The 20,633-nt window shown below is 37.5% G+C and overlaps 1 protein-coding gene across 3 annotated transcripts in view; it reads right to left on the minus strand.

Annotated features, from left to right (window-relative positions):
- The window catches only part of CDH8 (cadherin 8), a 165,451-nt gene that overhangs the window by 25,493 nt on the left and 119,325 nt on the right, over nucleotides 1-20,633 (minus strand). Inside the window, exons 9-11 of one of the 3 annotated variants that reach the window (XM_054169904.1) lie at nucleotides 17,258-17,302; nucleotides 11,512-11,633; nucleotides 2,672-2,789 (exon numbers count right to left, since the gene is read on the minus strand). In XM_054169904.1, coding sequence (XP_054025879.1) covers nucleotides 2,672-2,789; nucleotides 11,512-11,633; nucleotides 17,258-17,302 — 285 coding nt within the window. Of the gene's footprint in view, nucleotides 1-2,639; nucleotides 2,790-11,511; nucleotides 11,634-17,257; nucleotides 17,303-20,633 lie in introns of those variants that run through there. The other 2 variants (XM_009901138.2, XM_054169905.1) reach the window with 2 other exon arrangements.

The raw sequence follows: 20,633 nt of genomic DNA on the forward strand, positions 1-20,633 counted from the left end.
AAATCATAATATTTGTAGTATATTTGGGCAGCACAGTTAATTACTGATGTATCATATGAGCTTGCCTTAAGACAACCGGGGAAGTTTAGGCAACAAACTAAATGAACTAAGGATTATGCTGACATTCCATACAGCAAGAGAAAATTCTTTAGTTTGAAGTACAGGAACAGAGCATCCCAACTTCCTTCCCGTGGCAGATCCCAAACTGCACTGTTTGCATGCTAGTGACACCAGATCAGGTAATGTTATTGCTTTGTGAAGTAGAGAAGTAATTGCCAATGCCACAATGTTACCTAAAGCACAAAATAACCCCAAAGGGTCACATAATTTCATTAACTCTCTTGAGGAGGGGGACTTGTGTTTGCCTTTGCACTTGACAGAATTTTGGACAAAAGCAAGATAAGAAAAATCATTTAAGTAAATAAAAAAGATTACTAATCCTAGCAAATAAAAGAATGGATTTCTGTATTAGATCCCCTGAGAAAAGGCAATCCATTTATAATATCTGTAAGACAGTATTTCTTCAGGAGCCACCAAGGCAGTCTCTGCTGCCTTTAAGAACTGTGGTTGGCCAAGAATATGGGAGGGATCTTGAGGCCGAGGTGACAGAAAGATGTCAAAGATTTTGCCCACTAGTATGGGGAAATATTTTTCTGCTCCAAACCCAAGTGGGTCGTGCACTGATTCAACCCTCAGAAACCCAATGATCCACAAATGAGAGTAGGGTTTGTTACAGGCATTTTCTTACATTGCTTCTAATAAACCACATCAAACTGGTTTTGGATAGCCCAGACACAGACTAGTGCAACTGAGGAGAAATTCACTTAGAGCTCAGGTTACTAGGAATGCTGGAATTTTTTTAAACAAGAATAATCACTCATGCTTATCTAGCAGATATATGCAAGACAAAGTCATACTCAAGTTTGTTTGTTCAAGTGGCATAAATAAATCGAGACTTGCTTAAGATTTATGATGTTTAAATGACTTGAAATCTCAGCTCGACCAAGTTATACCCTGATTTTAGCTTCGACAGGAATATTTGTTTCCTTCAGGAGATCATGTTCTAGCATCAACCATGGACTGTTTCTCTGGATGAGCAACCTTGATAGAAAAAGGCTGACATGCATAGTGGGAATTTTGCTCCCAGATGCTGCATGATTCAATTTTCAAGAGATTTCAGTTGGCTCTTTTAAGGGGATTTACACATTTAACTCACTGAAATGCAAAACTGGACTTCTTTTTCTGAGCCACATTATAGAGAAAGGTTCCTCACTCCCACTCAGATCAGGAGTCATTTTGCCATTGGCTGTGATTAGGAGTAAGAGTGGGTATTAAATGGGTAGCAGATTGGAAGGACAAGGCTAATTAGTGATGTGAGCTAAGTGTTTAAACATGGAGACAAATGCTAAGACCTTTTTTTACTTTGTCATGCTGTGCAGAGCAAACCCCCTCACATTTAGGATGCTTAATTCATGTTACACCATTGATGACTACGAAATGCATTTTGAAGAGGTTTGCTTCGTGTTCAGAAAACACACAAGAGATTTACTTCCTACAGGAAAACTATGCTCAACAGAGACAGACTCCATGAATGCTATGAAATAAAAACATACCTAAAGAGAAGAAAATAACCAGGATATATTTATTTATGTAAGAATTTAGGTTTTTATAGAATCATTTAAGAAGATGGTGCAATCATTCTTCTTGGTTGGAGCAGCTAGAATAAAAAATGAAAACAGCAATTTCTCTTTATTTGGCATTTCATATATAACTTTTACACTCACGCATATATACCTCACACACATCTGGACCAAATAGGGATTTTCTTCATTATCAGGTCAAATAAAAGACATAAGCAGCTGAATCTGACTAAAATTCCTGATAGGGTAGTGCTTGATTTTAAAGGGAAAAAAAAAAAAGGCAAACAAAAAACAAGAGGGAAAAACTTCCCTGAATATTCAAGTAGAAATACATGAAGAACTATTTACAGCATTCTTGAGATCACCCCTTGCTCTTCCTCACATGACCTTTATAGATGTGTCAAAGAAAAGGATCAGTGTAAATTTATTGCTCAGCTATATTAAATGGGCTTCTTTTTCCATCACGCATGAAATTCCACTTCAAAATACTCCAGAATGACACTGTGTCCTTCCAGAAGTGCTCTAAAGCATAGTGCTACAAAGTGCCCTTCTGGGCTTTGCTGATGTAGCAGACTTTTCTTTCTAACTGGAATACTTTGAAGCCCTTAAACACACGAGAAACAGGCTTACAAAGTGGTTCCTTTGGGAGATTTAGCAGATTCTTAATTTTATGCTCCCATCTATAGCCAGTCAACATAGGATCAACATTTAGTTATCAACATAGTTTCAGGTTTTCACCTTACAGTGTATCTCTGGGATTTCAAATTAATAGAAATAAAACTGGCAGTAAATCCATCCTTTCTTTTGATTTAAGCCAGTGAGCTGTCTTCTGGATCTAAATGCAGTATTCTTTTTACTTCTTATCTACCGCAAAGATATTGGAAATGGTTTTAGAGCTATAATGAAGGCACCATTAAAGAAATGATCTCTGTTATAATTGCCCAAGGGACAAAATGGTAAAATCACTGGAAGTCACAAAGCAAGTCAAGCCCAAGTTGTTCAGATACACATTATACATATTTTATATTTACCTTCATTTTTCTTGATGGTGAAGTTTGGATTGTTTACCATTTCAGGAAGAAGACTGTACAGGAAATAATGCCCATTTTTAGGGTCATCTTTGTCAACTGCACTGACAATCTGAATTACCTGCAACAGAAAAGGCTCTCATGAGGTAACCACACACCTGATAAGCAAACAGTATGGGAAAAAACCCACAACCCAACATTCCACTCCATCAGACACTTTCTCATTTGTCTACTTGCCAGATTAAAAATGTTAATTTATAACCTTGCAAGGTTTTTACAGACCTCAGACTGAAAGTCTGTGGTACAGGGACTATATCTGGACTGTTTAAACTGTTTCCAGAACAAGGAGCAGGTACATAAGAGCAGCCAGTAAAAATTGCTGCTGATTTAGATAAGTAATAAATTATTATTGAGCAATAAAGAAGAAGGAAAACTGTGTTTCCAAAATATTCATGATGCCTATGGTAGCCTTTCATTCATGCAGCCATGGCTCACACTGGACCAAAACGTATAATTGATCTTTAATCCTTCCTTCTTTCCCTCACCACCATTTTTACTTCACTGAATAAATATCAGTTTTTTAAAAAGTAACTTTGGGGTTTATATGATAAATAATATAATTTGAAAAACAAAACACCACCAAAACCACAAAACAAACAAACAAAACCAAATCAGCATGAAACAACCCAACCCCTCCCCCCTCCCCCTTCCAAATCCACAAAGCAAAAAACTTTGGATTTTTTTCAATACAACTTCAGTTCTTCCTGTACTAGGAACATAGGATTGTTTTAAAATTCCATTATTAATAAATGATTCCCAGAATAATGCAGGGTACTAAGGTCAGAAGAGGAGAGTGTGCTTGGATAGGCTGAGTAACTTTAAATGAATCTTTGTATGAAGTACCTCATATGATTTCTACGACCATCTCCAGTATTTGCAGTGCATTTGCCTCATTTACCTCTTATACTTGCAATACTGTGGTGGGTTGAAGTTCCCCCCAGCATTAACTTTGCCAGACCAACTCAGTTAGAAGCAAATGGAAGCTGTATTTACAAGCAAAAACTACACTCCTGCAGTGGAATGCAATGAATATGTACAAAATACACAGGATTTACAACATTATACAGATATTTACAATTAGCAAACAACACAAAAACTCCCCTGGTTAGAGACCAGGGAAGCCATTATACTGTCTCCTCCCCTACCCCTGTCCCAAGAGAGAAGGGAGCAGAGAGAAAGCAGTGGGTTAGGCTTAACTAAACAACTCAGCCAAGGTCAGCCGACAAACAGGTTAATCTCTCCCAAGCGAAGCGAGCAAAGAGATCAGAAAAAGAAGACAAAGAATTGCTTTGGCACAACCCAATACTAGATATTTATCCAACAAATTTATTCAGAGTAATCTTTTGTTTTCCTTTCTACTCCCAATAGTGATTTATTTATATTTTTCTACTTTTCTCCTCAAAATCTGTAACTAAATTTTAAAGGCATAGCCTAAAACCACTACAAATACTTAGATACTGCAGTTGATCATCCTTCAGTCATAATAAGCTGCACAGGAATATGAAAGGAGGGAGCATTATTTGAAAACAATCAGGAGCTTTGAATTGTTTTCCAATATTTGGTGCATTTACTTTTGATTCTGAGTATTTTCCTGAGAAGTAGAAACAAAGACAACTATGGATCGAGATCCTGCACTCAGAGCTGAATTTCAGTGGTACTTAGCTTATGCTAGATGAGGTTTATAAGACATTTAATGAGAATTATTGACCTTTCCCATGTCCATCAAATTCAATAACATTTTTGTCTAATGTAGTTATTCTTTTGGTAACGCCTAAAGCAGCTGACCGATAATTTCTTGGACAATTAGATTCAAATTAGGAATCACTACAGATTTCCTTTTTAGAGTAAAAAATGGAAACAGGGTCTGATACTGTGCAAATTCAGAGACTTCAAATTTTCAAAGCTTCCCTAACAAAATGCTAATAACTAATATACTGGGTTTAGGACAAGAGAAGGGACTATCAATCTCTATATGCAATCAACATCCCATTCCTTCTTCTGTGTTCTTCATAAGCCAAAGAAAGAATGAAATCTCACTGGATAAGTGTAAGGAACAACATAAAAACATTTATATTTGAAATTGTGTATGCAAAAAGTTGTTAGAGCAAGTCTTGTTGTAGGCATACATAATTTGTAAGAAAGCCTATGAGGGAATTTGAGACAATTAATTCCTTGCCTAACCACATTTTGGATAGGCCAGGTTTATTATCAGAAATGTACTGGAAAAGCTTTTAGGTTGTTTAAATACCAGATCATAAAATCACAGAATGCTAGGGATTGGAAGGGTCTTCTGGAGATCATTGAGTCAAGAAGGCCAATGGAATCCTGGCATGCATCAAGAATAGTGTGGCCAGCAGGAGCAGGGAAGTCATTGTGCCCCTGTACTCAGCACTGGTTAGGCCACGCCTTGAGTACTGTGTCCAGTTCTGGGCCCCTCAGTTTAAGAAGGACATTGAGACACTTATGGTATCATAGAATCATAGAAATGATTGGGTTGGAAGGGACCTCAAGGATCATCCAGTTCCAACCCCCCTGCCATGGGCAGGGACCCCTACTTGAACGTGTCCAGAGAAGGGCAATGAGGCTGGGGAGAGGTCTCAAGCACAAGCCCTACGAGGAGAGGCTGAGGGAGCTGGGGGTGTGTAGCCTGGAAAAGATGAGACTCAGGGGAGACCTTCTTGCTGTCTACAGCTACCTGAAGGGTGGTTGTAGCCAGGAGGGGGTTGGTCTCTTCTCCCAGGCAACCAGCACCAGAACAAGAGGACACAGTCTCAAGCTTCACCAGGGGAAGTTTAGGCTCAAGGTGAGGAGAAAGTTCTTCACTGAGAGAGTCATTAGCCATTGAAATGTGCTGCCCAGGAAGGTGGTGGAATCACCATCCCTGGAGGTGTTCAAGAGGGGATTAGATGTGGCACTTGGTGCCATGGTTTAGTCATGAGGTCTGTGGTAATGGGTTGGACTTGATGATCTTTGAGGTCTCTTCCAATCTTGGTGATTCTGTGTGATTCTGTGTGTGTGTGTGAGTCCAACCTCACTGCCAAAGCAGGACCACCTGTGGCAGGTCACACAGGAATGCATCCAGACAGGTCTTAAAAGTCTCCAGAGAATGAGACTCCACAACCAATCTGGGCAGCCTGTTCCAGTACTCCGGCACCCTTAGAGTAAAGATTTTTTTCCTCACGTTGAAGCAGAACTTCCTGGGTTCCACTTTGTATCCATTGCCCCTTGTCCTATCACAGGGCACCTCTGAAAAGAGACAGGCACCTTCATCTTGACACTCAGCCTTCAGATATTTATAAAGATTAATAAGATCTCCCCTCAGTCTTCTCTTTTCCAGACTAAACAGCCTCAGATGAAGAGATTTTTAATTTTTTTTCTCATAACTGCATCTGCCAAGCAGAAGCTTTGCTTGATATGACTCCAAACGTATGCATTAGAAGAGATGGACAGAAAAAGGCCTAACAGCTTTTGCTTGAAGAAATAGCTCTCCAATTTCACAGCTGCAGGAGAGATCCTAGAGAGCTATGCAGTGTGAAAAAACTACTAAACAGCTGAAAAGCTTATGAGCAGATCTGTCTGTCCCACTGCAGGAATGGACCCACTGATGGATGTGGGACATTTTCAGCTACCTCTCTGCAGAGGTGTAAGGTACTAAACTCTCCACGTGTGCTCAGCCCAGAACTGGACTGGGCACTGGTATTTCTGCATCACAGTTAAGTGCAGTTTAGAATGGAATCCTGAACAAGTATCTTTAGACAGATATATTTTACGATTGTTCCATTTTTCAAACACTGTTACACTGGGAAAGCAATAGGGGAAAAGGGTAATGGCACAGTGAAGTCTGGCAGGTCAGCTGCACGCAATAGGTGCAGTTTATCAGATGGTTATGCAATTTTGTCTCTGCTGGCTACATCACTGTTAATACTTCCCAACATTATGTAAGAGTTGACTCTAAAAACTCACTGTCTCCAGGTTTTCAGTTAGCGTACCTGAAAGCCAGTACCCAAGAGCATTACTAATACGGATTTGCAGCTCACAGAAATTGTATGCTTAGAATATCATCCAGATTAGAAATGGAAACTGGGCATATTCTTTGTCACTTCTGTTGTCTGTGTTGTGTTTTGTTATTTTTCCTTCTGTTCCAGGATCCATAGGTACCTCTTAATGTCCTACAGATTTCTTTCTTATATTTCAGTTCCCTCCCTCCATTCCCTTCATTGTTTACCAAATCATTCTTTCTCTGAAAATGCACAGAAAATTATATGCAAAAGACAGGCTTAGTGGAATACTATATTTGTTGTGTTACATGCACACATCAAGGAATTAAGAGTTAGCGTTCCCATAGCAACCTTATTTCTTTGTGCGTTTGCATTAAAATAACCTCTTAAAAAAAGAAAAGAAGAGGAAAAAAAATAAAGAAAGAAAGCAAAAAAGCATAACATATATCCAGTGATAAAAAGCTCCTGTATCTTTTTCTCCATAGGGGTGAAAGAAGTCTAGTAATTCTCATTACCACATTGTTATTAGAATGCTGATGAGCATACTTCACTGCTCAGTGTGGCGTGATCATGTAATGGAACACTTATTGAAGTCATTCTCCAACTCTTAATTTGTGGTTCATGACACAGTAGAGAATCTTCTAGGGCTGACCCGCCTTACCTATCACTACAAATATTTTTCCTTCCTTAGTAAGAACATGCATAAAAAAAGAGGTGCTCCAGATAAGAAAACTGGTCGATGCTAACAATGAAGTGAACAAGAGCTGATTTTTTTCCCACTGCATATCCAGAAGGACTACAGTGAAAGTTCATAACGCCTCTGGCTGTTCAGTCTTGAAATTTATGACATTCTGCCATGTAAAATTTTGCCTTTGATGTTACATTAAAAATCCAGGTATGTATTTGATTCTGCACATACATTCAGTAGAAACACAGTAAATCATATAATTGTCAGGGTTAGAAGGGACCTCAAGGATCATCTGGTTCCAACCCCCTTGCCATGGGCAGGGACCCCTCACACTAGATCAGGTTGCTCAGAGCCACATCCAACCTGGCCTTAAAAACTTCCAGGGATGGGGCTTCTATCACCTCCCTGGGCAACCTGTTCCAGTGTCTCACCAGCCTCATGGTGATGAACTTCTTCTGAACATCCAAAAATCAGCATGTTTTACTTTACAGGCAGCTCTGGATTGAAATTAATAGTTAAATTACTCCCTAGGACCATTCAGCATTGCAGTCTGCAGGTTTGCATTGTGCTTCTACAAAACCACATATGTTTAAAATAATATTTATAAATTGCCAGTGTGGCCATAATGAACTATGTAGAAGGACAAACAGCAAACCACAGTTCTTTTCAGTGTATTGTAACCATCTATGTGCAATTATAGCATGTGGTTCTTTGCACCTATCTATGTGCAATTAAAATATACAGTACTGTTGAAAACTCCTTTGCTGCAATGCAACTTCTTAACCTCAGAATGGTTCCAAAGTAGCCAACTGCTCCCTGCTCTTATTGAAGCTCTTCTTCCAACTCTGAAAAAAACTTTTGCAGTTACATCAATGTTCATGGTTATTTCTGAATTACTTTGCAGATTCATAATACCATAAGCAGGAGACTCATCACAGGACAATTTTACATTTGCCTTTTCAGCTAGAGGCAGCCCTTTACTGCTAGAACCTGCATTTTGCCGTTTGAATGAGCTTTGACTCTTCAGAGAGACGAAGATCTATCTGAAGATTTCTTCCATTAGATAAAGGCAATTCTATTATAACTGAATAAAATAGACAGAAATTGTGAGAGACTGAGGGCACATTGTATTCAGTTTGATATTGTTCTAGTCTGAACACTGGCTTGAGCACTGAGACATCATTGTCTTCACTACCTCAGTCCTTGAAAATACTGTTGCTTTGTTTTCACTGGAAAAGCCTTGGTATGGACTGGGGAGCAACAAGTGAGGCACTTTTCATATGCAACAACACAGATTCTGTTCTACAGGTGTCAGAAAGTCAGCTGTGCTGGAAAACAAACAGCTGTGCAGCTATAACCAGCAGAACTGGGAATATTCTGGCTTTAGTAAGAGGAATCATGCAAAACCAGGAAAAAGCATGAGATGGTTTATGGTAAGCTTAGAACTACTGTAACAGTAGGATTAAATTTATTTTTTTTCCTTAAAACTGACAAAACCCATTTCTGGCAATGTTCTGTTGCCTGTAAAAATGTGCAAGGAGCACACAGATAAGTGCATGGCTGTGCACATCTCCTTGTCTTCCTCTTCTCTCTACCCTCTCCTACAAGCTGTAGTACCTCTACAGTTACAAGTAGGTTAAAGCAAAGAAAATGCATCTGGAAATGTTATACATCAACAGTTCCTAATACACTCTGTCACATCACCAGCAGCTGCACTTGCCACTTACAATTATATCAGAACCCAAAATAGAATGCTTAGAAACCAAACTGGAATAGCTGGTTCAATGTATTTAGGGACTGCAAATAAGGTTTCATAAGAGGTTCAAACATAATCTCCTTTATGGTAATTCAAATTTGATTTAAACTTAGATTTAAGTTGAACTGCAAATGTAAATAGATTGGAATTCCAGAACACAACTGCACATTTCCTGCACATGTAACATGTCTAAACTTTGGAGAACTATCCCAATTAGGCTTGTGTTACTATGTAAAAGAATAGCGTCTTCCTCTTTTTAGCTCTATCTAAGCTTTTGAGTTCTACATCTTGACTGATGAATATTATTTCTCCCTAAAACCGAATACAGAATAATAACCCTAAAAAAATAAATTAGATAATCAGGTAGTATAGATGCTAAAGTCTTTGCAGAAGCAGATAATTTTTAATGATTACTTAGATTTAGTACCTAACCTTGGTGATTATTCTGGACTGGTTACTCTTCCCATCATGTTTTTTGTTTCAAACACAAAAGAAATTGCAGGATCAGTGCCACCTCATCCATGCTGGCAGCCAAATATTTAACAAACACCTGTGAAGTTCACACAAGAATTCACACTCAAAAGTGACATCAGATCAGGAGTGTAACAGGTGATGGTAAGAGGTGATGAAAAATATTGTGGTCTTTAATGAAAGTTTTCTCTAAGTGGTTAAAAAAAGCCTCTTTTACTATCTGACTCTCAATAATGTCATTTTTTGTTGCATTCCAAAACGGAATGTGAACATTTTTCACCATGTATTAAGCCACCTGAAATGTGGAACCTAGATAAATACATTCAGCAAACACTGCAACACAGCTTTCTGATTTCAGGGAAGCTTAGTGAGCTCTGGATAAAGGGATACTCATTAGAATTTAATATATCCTCGAAAACATCACTGCTCAGCATCTCAAATCTACCCTGAGCTAAACAGAAATCCACTCTGAGCTAGAAGAACTTACATACCAGCACCAACATAACTATCTGCCCATAAGGGCACATTTCAATAATCTGCTTTTCAGTGGTTACAGAGAATAGTCTTCTTAAATGACACTTCTTTGACACCATTTTAATAAACAAAAAGGGGTGACAGAAGTCAAATCATCTTCGGTAACAATCCAGTCATAGCAGAGGGAGGTTGTCATATACTACTACATAGGCTGTCGTTTGACACTACTAAAAGAAAATAATTTCTAACTCTATTGTCAGGTAACCTTCTTTGGAGCATAGTGAATTTAATGCCTAACACCCACATGAGACACAGGAATAGTTGGATTAACAAGACTAGTGTCATGCTGTCAGCTGCTGTTTATTTAAATAAAATGTCACAATCTAGAAATAAATTAGAAAGTTTAAAAACAGTGAATTGTGAAATACAGCTAAATCTCATTTGCACTGCATTGCTTTCTAGAAGTCTGTACATTTCCTTGAATCTTTAGCTTGTCATCTATGTGGCATATGAGATATTCTTCCCTATTTCTGTGCATTTGTCCTTCAAAATAGATAGATGCCTTTTAAGAACTAAGTATCATGTTCTTTGGGGGGGAAAAAAAAAAGCTACACAGGTTAAACCTTGCTTCTGATATCTTGCTATGTTTATTTTACCTTGTAGAGTGTTGTGTAAATTCTTTTGCCTACTCTTTTATTTCACTAAGTCAAGAAAATTACATGTTAAGCTTTGTTTGGTTTTGTATTGTTTTGGGTTTTACTTCTTTGCGTGAATTGTAATGAAAATTTGAACTCCACTTCTCCAGCACCCCATCCCTATTTAAATATTGCAAATGCAGCTACAATTTATTTGACTTTCCATCAAGTTCTGGTTTGCTTGCTCGACTTTCCCCATAGAGAAGTGGATATGAACTAAATATATTTATATATGCATATTATATATAAAAAAATAGATTTATATTTATTTATAACTGAGATGCTGGGAAAGGGAAATGGTTTTATTGTTTCAAGTGTTTCTTCCAAATTATAGCTGAGCCCACCTACAATATAAATTGGAATTAAGGTTGGTTTGTAATTTACCTGTTAACACACATGAAGTAATGAACTCCACCACACAGAGTAGAAATAGCAGGAGCTTAAAGATACTCAGATTTTTTTCTGGATGTTGTCCCAAGATAGCTACCTTTAATTTAAACCTCATGCTTTAAAAAATATGTAGGTCCATATATAGAGAGATGTATCACAGAATACAATCACAAGTTTATCTTAAATGAATAGTAAAAGTCATCATGAACACATAGGCAGAGATTTGGGGAATAAAGATAAGCTGACAGAGAGAAACTGCACCCCATTCTTGCACACCAAAGTACACAAGATAAAACCACAAATATACTTACTTGCCCAGGCTTCCCATTCTCACATAAGAAGGCTTCATGCTCCGATGCAAACTCTGGAGCGTTGTCATTTACATCAAGAACTTTGATAACAACAGGCACCCGGGAAACTTGACTGTGATTCCCTAAGAAAAGAAATCAAAGCAGATAAGGTGAACATATTTAACGTGAGACTGATGCACAAATGCTTACATAGTGACCATATTCTTCCTTCCTCTCTTCTCTCCTTGCTTAACTGGGTTGTCTTATCTGTAATGAATCGCAGAGTTGGAGCATGAGATAAAGAAGGATGGCCAGTATTTTATGGCTGAAATGAATAAATAGATCCCTATTGCAAACAGCACTTGTTGGGGATTAGTTCAATGAAGACCTTTCTTGAACTAAATTGGTGAGATTTTTCTTTGATGAAGTTTGTATTGTTTTATTGATAAAGTCCATTATACATGGAAAAGGGAAAGCTGTAAACAACACAGATTTATTTCTTTGTTTATCTTTGGCAGAGCACAGAACATTTTACTCTATTAGTTGCTCTGACTGCGCATCTATTACTTCTTCATTGCAAATACGATTAATGTGGAGACACACATTGTGAGAAAGATGGATGGTAGATTGACATAGGCAAAACTAGATAGTTCTTAGGACTATTAAAGCACTTTGATTCATCTGCCATCGACAAAAATATGACCTGTGAACTTCTTTCTTCACCAAAATCAAGCCTCATTATTTAGAATAAAGAGCTATTTTGCATAAAAGTGTTTATCACTGTAAAAAGCACAATCAACTTGTTAAGCTGTAGGGAAAGAACGGCTAAGCCAACACTACATTTTCTACTTTGAAGAGTTCTAGTGTCTTTCCTTCAGTTCAGTATATAGCTAATGTGTTTTAAGAGGCTATAATTATTTTCCCCAAAAAGATAAAACCAGGAATTTAGTTTAAACTGAGGTGACCAGGTGATCTGGAGAGTGACCAAAGCTATTCTATAATACATTCATAACTCCACAAGTAACTCAACTGTAGTTTCAAAATCTCTTAGTGAGTATTATTCTACAACCATAGCATTTTATCCTGTTTATATCATCAACAAGTTGAAGAACTGCACACTGTGTGAATTAAATCCGTGTCTGACTTGCAACTGAACTAAGTGCTTTTGCTTAATTTATTACTGCAGGCAAGAAAGGTGCTACCAGAAGTCAGGGTGTCAACTTACTCACAGTTGTGATGGCTTAGCAGCTGTCCACATGGGTTCTGTTCTCTGGCAGCACAGAACTGGTTAGGGGAAGGCAGGATAGAAGTTCCTATTGCCTGGTATTCAATGTACCTCTTGTAACAAATGTCTACAAAGTAGAAGTAGATGAAGCTCCACCATTGGCAGGTAGCAATTGGTGGCAGCACTACAAGTGGTAGAGATGATTAAAGGAAGATTGTACTCCATGTACAATGTACATTGTGTACTCTGTAATTTTCTGTGGTTTCCATCAAATTTAATTGTGTTGTGTTCTGATCAAACCCTACCCTAACTCTTCTATTTTATTTTTTCACAGGGCAAATATAATTTTTAAGGCTCCACCTATAACTCTAAATGTGTAAATTGCCATTGCTCTACTAACTTACTTTAAAACAGCATAAAAATAGCTATTTCATGACACAAACCCAGACTATTACCTTCTGTATTAGTGCTGTAAAAAAAAGGCTTTAAGTTTGCTGGATAGCCTGAAATAATACAATTCTACCTATACAGGATATGGAAGATTATGAGACACCAGATTGTAAATGCTCCCCATTTGAAGGAGTGAAAAGTTTTAGTCCAGAAAGAAATATGTTAAAGAAGAAAAAGAAATCCTCACCAAATCCTGTAAGAAGACTGTCATTTTGCATCATATGATCTTGCTTATTAATGAGTTGGACACACATGCCATGAAATAATAATGTTTGAAATCAAATAAAAGTTAATATGCAAACCATGAATCCCAAACATTTTAAACACTTTTTTTTTCTCTTAACTTGATAGAAATACAATGAATCTTGAGCTTATCAGAATTCTCAGCACTAGTGTCATATTTAAACACTAAAGATTTACTTTTATCTAAATTAATGAAATGATGGCAGTTCAAATTTTAAAGACATTACAGAGAAATGTAATTAATTAGATAAGCTTCTAAAGAAATTATTCATGTCCCTTGTGACTGCCCCCAAAATGTTTGTCTTTCATCAGAAATACAAACATTAAATTTAAAGATATTATAATTAGAAACTTGATGAGAATTCATTAAAAAAATTAATTTACTAAACACAAGAGAGACCCAACTGGTTTGGAAATCTCCAAACAAGGGGATACCCAGAGCCTATTAGGGTTCTTGTGGCTATAGTGGAATTTATTGTTGAGGAAAAGAGAGAAGATGGAGAGGGAATTTTATCTGTGGCTTCCACTGCCCACCACACTGCAGGCACTGCGTTCTTTTGTCATTGCAAACTTTCAATGAAATTTCACTTGATGCTAAGTGTTTCCCTTGAAAATAATGAAAAACCCCCACCCTAAGCACACCTATTCAAGCAAGTTGATGACTTCTCAGTAAGCAAACCCAGAGTTCACTTGTGGGTGAAAACACTGTGAAGATAAAATAGTTTCATCTGCCCATTTTCACCCTTCTAATGTCTTTGAAGTTCTCAGTGGTAAAACACTTTCCAATTCAAATCTCTTTGCCCAACATCCTTGAAATAAAAGTAGAAAGTGATTGAAGTGGATCCACTCTGATCCACAGAGTTCACAAACTGTTACACTCACATGGGCAAGTGCCCTTTGTACAGCTGGCCTTCAGCCTGGTTGGTATTCAGTGGTCTCAGGACTTTTCCTCATTTGTATGAATGGAGAGTAAGTTCATTCTAAACCAGTGACAAATCCAAGTTTTAATTACTGGGTGGTCTGGGATTTTTAGTGTTGGATGATGTGGGATTTTTTTGTTGGGTGTTTTTGTTTGTTTTGTTGTTTTTTGTTTGTTTGTTTGTTTTTCACCAATGAATCACCTAATCACTAGAATTAAGGGAGTTTTGTGTCAGGCAGGTAGTAAGACTGATAGCTTCAGCTCCAAGTTTATGCAAAATTGTAAGTGTGAATTTTCCGTCTGAGGAACTAAATGAATCTGTCAAAACTTCATCTTCTGTATTTATTGTGATGCACAGCTGAAAAAGACCTAATCTGAGTCTTGTAATACAAGTATTTCATTAGGACTGCTACTTGAGAAGCAATGGCTTTGTTTGAAAAGGTAGCACACTGAGGTGCAGGATGAAAAATTCTTGAGAACTCTTCCACTAGCCTAGCTAACCAAACTCTTTTCAGAGTATGGCTGCAAAGAGGGACTTAGCTTTTATTTTCAAATACATTCAGTTGGTCATCTGTGGACACCACTGCCACAGCACAGCATGGAGCTATAAGAAACAGATGCAAATTGTGTTCATAATTTCCTAGAAGTACAGCTCTTTCATGTGTCTGCTCAAATCTCAGTTCCAAGATCCAGCAGTCTGCTGTAGATGAGCACAGCACACCCAACAAGAAAGGGACAGCGGGACAGATCTAGGGAAAGGATAACTCAAATGTAAAAATAACCAGTGGAACTTATAACTGATCTTAAATAAATATATTTCCTAAAATGATAGAAAGTCCAACTGAGTTCAGCAATAAATATTGAAAAGCTTACAAAAATTATAAGGACCTAAAAAGCTCTTGTGCTTCCCCCCACCCACCCCATTTCCAGACTTTATTGGAATATTAAATGCCTGAAATAGTTTGCTAGTACTTATCTTGGAGTAAACATACCCACTGAAATTTAGGATTACAAAAGGCTGCAGAGTTTGATACAAAAAATTAAGATATAGATGACAGAATCAAAGGAAAATAAAATAAAATTTAAAAAATCCTACTATCAAGATATTCCAAACTTGAACTTTGGGAGGCTACAGACCCCTTCTAGCCCTTTTTGTAATCAACACATTTCTTCCTTCTTCCTGGAGAAAACCTACAGATCTGAGATGTGTGTGTGTCAGTGGGAATTTGTAATGCAAGGACTAAGCTTTGGTAACTTTGTTACTGTGTAATTCTAGGAATAACTAGGGCTAATAAATCTTTTTTTCTTTGTCTTGTGCCATACCTAGCAGAAGGAAATGCAGCTCTGCAGCTCCTGTAAACATTGAACAATGTCTGTCCTTGAGAGATACACACACAAGTGGTCTTAGAGAGCAATGGTCCTTAAGAGAGAAAATTATTTGCTGCACAAAATGAAGTTCATAATTTGTTTAACTCAAATAAATCCAATTTAATCCAGTTTAACTTTATTTGATTTAAGCCATCCAAAATCACTTCAAGGTTCTCATTAAAAAGTTATAATCTGCCTTGCATTTTAGCTAAAACAAAGTACCTGAGTAGAAAGTAGGCTTCTAGAAAAGAACATATTGTTGTTGCTGTTGTTGTTATTATTATCATCACTGCTATTGCTGTTATTACCACATGGCTTGGAAATGTCTCTAGCATGATTCCCTGATTGAGTGAAATTTCTACTGAAACAATATTTTCAAAGCACAAGTAGGGGAAATGCTAATTCTAACAGAGAATTCAAAACAATATTTGAATCACTGACTTCATAAAACCAACAGCACTTGTCTGACATCCCTTATATTTCAAACTTATTAAACTGTATTTTAGCAGACCCATTCCCCTTGGCTTTATCAAGGTTTTATCTGATGACTTTACCCAGATAATCTACATGCAGGACAAGTTTATTTCTCCTGTTAGGGTTTATGTTATTGTTTTATTTCTTTCTACATAATTCCACAGTTTATAACACTATTTTTTCCCCATATAAACCAGACAAACCTAAAATTAAGAATCCTGAGGAACAGAGATGCTGTTGTGGAACTGGAATTGTATTTATGTTGAGGTTTAGCTATACAAATCACATTCTGCGGCAAACACTGCGTTCATTTGTCAAAGTGTTGTGTAATGATCTGATTCAAGAGAGATGAGTGCCTGAAACTGACTCTGAAATTGTCAAAGACAACAGTCATAGACAATATTACTCTAAAGAAGAACAGAACATAAGCTACTGCTGAATTAGGATAAAATTCAAGGAAACAAACAAAGAAGAACAAACAGGATTGGTCACCATGAAATTTAGATCCCCCCTGAAATTGTTGTAGTTTTAAAGGATGAGAAAACACTAAGAGTTGTGAAATATCTGTAAAATAATATAAACATATCAGTGCATAGCAGAAAGGCATCTGTACAAATTGCTAAGACAAGAAACAAACACTGCTTCCAAATTAATGTTCATTTCTATTTATTTCAGCACACTGGAACATATTAGAGGAGTACAGATTGAGGCGAGTCTCTGTGTGTACATGCGTGTGGGAGGGAGGCAGAGAGAAAAAAGATGTGAACCATATTTCTTGGGTTTGTTCCTTAAGTCATTATTTGGGAGAAAAATAATAATGGAGTTGGAAAAGTTTTGTCTTCTTCCAGTGGATGACTCAGTTTATTTTCTTATGGTCTCCAGAAGAAAGATGAGCAAAGCTATGTTACATTATTTTATTTATTCCCTCCTTGATAGACCTTCCCAAGATTAACCAAGGACTTGCTCAACTTCTTCCACCTCCTTCCATTTTTGTCCACTTTTCTACCTCTCTTTGCCATGAAAAAGATAGACTCTTGCACAATGCATGCTTCCACAGGCATGGACAAATGCAGAAGAACCATACATACCCGCTAACCAGGTGGAGTGTGAGGAGGGTATTTCGACTGCGTATCCTGGAAAGGAGGACAAGGAGGAGGGGACACTGAGAACAGTCTGAATTTGCAAGTCCTTGACTTCAAAGCTCAATTTGTAGTTAAGAGGTTTCCAAAGTTCAGCAACTCCATCTGTAAATAGGTGACTAAATAGGCCACATACCTACCTTTAATCAAGAAATAAGGTCTATAGCTGGGGACTAAAGGACAGATTATACCTCCAGGTTGCTGATAACGCCAAAAGAAACAAGACAGTAAAATTTCTGTGACAGACACACAAGCCAGTGACAGAAAACATTAATTAAATAAAACCACATTCTTCAGGCCATGCTCAGAGAATTTCCACTTGCTTCCATTGTCTGTGGGGTTTTGTTTGTTTCTGCATTAGTGCATGGAAGACATAAAATTGTTTCATATAGCCCCAGATTACTAAGAATTTTTGAATCAATTACTTAAAATATGCAGAATGATTCAGCTGGAATCACAGAATTATTTCAGTTGGAAAAGACTCTCAAGATCATAGAGTTCAACCAAATCATTGGCAATCAATGACTTTTCCCCTAGCCCTGCACTGTGCTGGTCTGCACTTTTCCCTTTCACTTCAAAGCCTGGTTCAGCCTCTGCAGAAGCCAGTCAGTTATCTTCCTTTCTGGAAGTTTAATCTAGTCCTTGTCCGTAATATTACCTATTTCCCACACTGAATTTAGTTTAAGATTGTAAATGTAAACATAATTTAAATTAAAACAGGGACCTGAACGGGATGCTTTCTAACTTCAAGGAATTAACACTGATTTACAAAACCTGATAATCATAATATATGTTTTTAAAAGTTAGTACATTCTTTGCATACAGACACAATACACAATGATGGAGTCAGTTAGCCCTCATTTTGCTTATCTGAGGGCAGGCTATAATTTGACATTCAAATGCAACCTCTTTGTTATTTTTCATGCTATTAAGGCGTGCAGTCATTCAGCAGCCTAAGAAAGAGTTACTCTGTAATTACCTCTGATCCTCTGGCAATTGAAAGATGTATTGGCAACACTGGAAATATTTGAGGTTGGGGTTTTTTTGCAGATTTACCATAGTTTGTTTGGTGCATACACATGATACTGTCTTCTCTGAATGCACAGATAGATCAAAAAGGCTTGGAAAGGCAGAAGTAGATTGGAAAAGCAAAACATCCCCTCAGATGTAGTTTACAGCTGTGCAGAGGATTTCCTCGCCCATAGCCCTGGTTATAAGGGAAAATCAAAAGGCACTGTTCTGTTTAAATTTAGCCACGCACAATAAGAGAGGAAAAGTTATCTGCTGCTGCAGTGTGATTGAGAACCAGGGGCCATGGCAAGCAAGCTGCAATTTTGTCCTTGAGGGAGCAGAGGATGCTGAAACTAATTCATATCCACCTTAGAGCTGGAGAGGAATAGCAAGCATAGGCAGCACCCACCCCTTGTGCCACCCTCCCAAAAACCAAACAACCCAGAAACTCAAGGGTTTCTAGTTATTATAAATCACTTGGAATGGCAGTCTCCCTTTAATCACAATGTTTGTGTTTTGAAAAACCCACCTTAGTGTCACCACTTCCTATTCATTTTCTTGGACTTCAAAAAGCAAATGCTGGAAGATACAGTAGATACCCAATGTAGTAGGTAACAGGAATGCTCATTACATGTAACCTACATACTGCATAAGAGAGTGATCAGACTGCATGGGAGATGCACTAGCAGAGAGAAGGGGGAATATTAAACCAGGGGGAACAAAGGGATGGGATGAGGCTTGAAAAGAGTTAGAAGGGGCATCCTAATCAGAAGCTGTAGCATCTTTTCAATATTTGAGTAGCAATTACGGGTACTTGTCTCTAGTCAGAAGCTCTGGATTCAAACAGCATGTCCTTAGAGACTATTCTTCTGCATATCTAATTTTGACCAGAGTGAGCTTTATATTCATAGTGACACATAATCAAGATATATGTGACACATCAATATGAGTAAACAAATACATAATTCAAAATAAATTATTAGTGTAGCTGCTTGAGCGGGTTGGATTGGAAGCTGCTTGCAGTCATGTCAGGCTCATGACAATGAAAACAATTCTGTTTTATTCACAGATCCTAAGTAAATCCTTAAGGGGAAGGGGAAAAAAAAATATAGAAAAGAAAAAGAACATTGCCAACATCTTCCACCCACACATCTATCCAGAGACCAAACTGAAACAAATGCTGGTGGAAAACAATCTGTATTTTTGATGGAGAGCAATGTGATTGAGCCTTACTTGTCTCTAACGAGGATGCAAGTCAGGCTGTAGTTTGTAGTTATGTCACTTGCAGTAAATAACTGTGTCAGGTATTTCAGTGGTGAACTGCTAGGAGTGCAAAATCTACAAATATGCTTTAAGTTTTAGCAACTGCTAGTGAACTGTTAGCAACTGTTAGTCAACTTAGAAACAATAAGGGTAAACTAGAAATGTTTGGAGTTCCACAGTTAAAGATTTTGCCCAAATCAATGCAAATTAAAAAAAAGAAATACAAACAATGTTTTGGAAATAAATATATATCTAGCTTCAAAAATGGCAAACCAGCACTTCCAGCCTCTAGAAGCATCTGCTACTAGAAAGCAATATTCCACAAGCCCATCATTACAGCAAAAGTCAGTCTGCTGAAAAAAAGTTTTTTCCACTTCCTTGTGGCAGCTACCAATAGGAAGGAGAAAAAGAAAGCAGGGAACCACAGAAAACTATAGGGAACCACAACTCTTTTGTTATAGACACTAGCAATAATAACACTGTGAAGAAGTGCTACTACATCTTTACTTCTTGTGGATCACAGCACCACAAACCTGATTAGGATTTCAGATATTCTAAGGTAGAGAAATGCATTAATCTGTGTGAAGAACTAACAGGTTTTCACTTATAAATCTAACAATGGGGGGTGGGGACATCCAGAAAATATTATGGTGCCATTAAATGACTGAAAAGAATTTGCCTTAAGAATAAACCATTGAACAGGCAGGAAGAAAACTGATTCAAAAAGATCAACAGTTTTAAGGCAGAACAAACGTACCAGGGAATGATTTGCTGCTGTGTTGCTCAGTTCCAGCTTAAACAAGGGAGTTGTGCCAGCATAAACCAGTCAGGGATCTGGCCTGCATAAACCAGTCAGGGATCTGGCCCACACTTTCGAGCAATTATATTGTTAATATGCTAATACATCATGCATATTAAACTGTTATAAAATATTAACTTAGATATGCAAGGTCTTATTGTCAATTATAATTAGCTATGAAATTTTATAATGACTAGCAGCAATAATAATAACAATAAGCAGACTGATTGGGGATGACATGTCTGGAATATT

This window comes from Dryobates pubescens, chromosome 19 (assembly GCF_014839835.1).
Source record: "Dryobates pubescens isolate bDryPub1 chromosome 19, bDryPub1.pri, whole genome shotgun sequence".
Lineage (NCBI taxonomy): Eukaryota > Metazoa > Chordata > Aves > Piciformes > Picidae > Dryobates > Dryobates pubescens.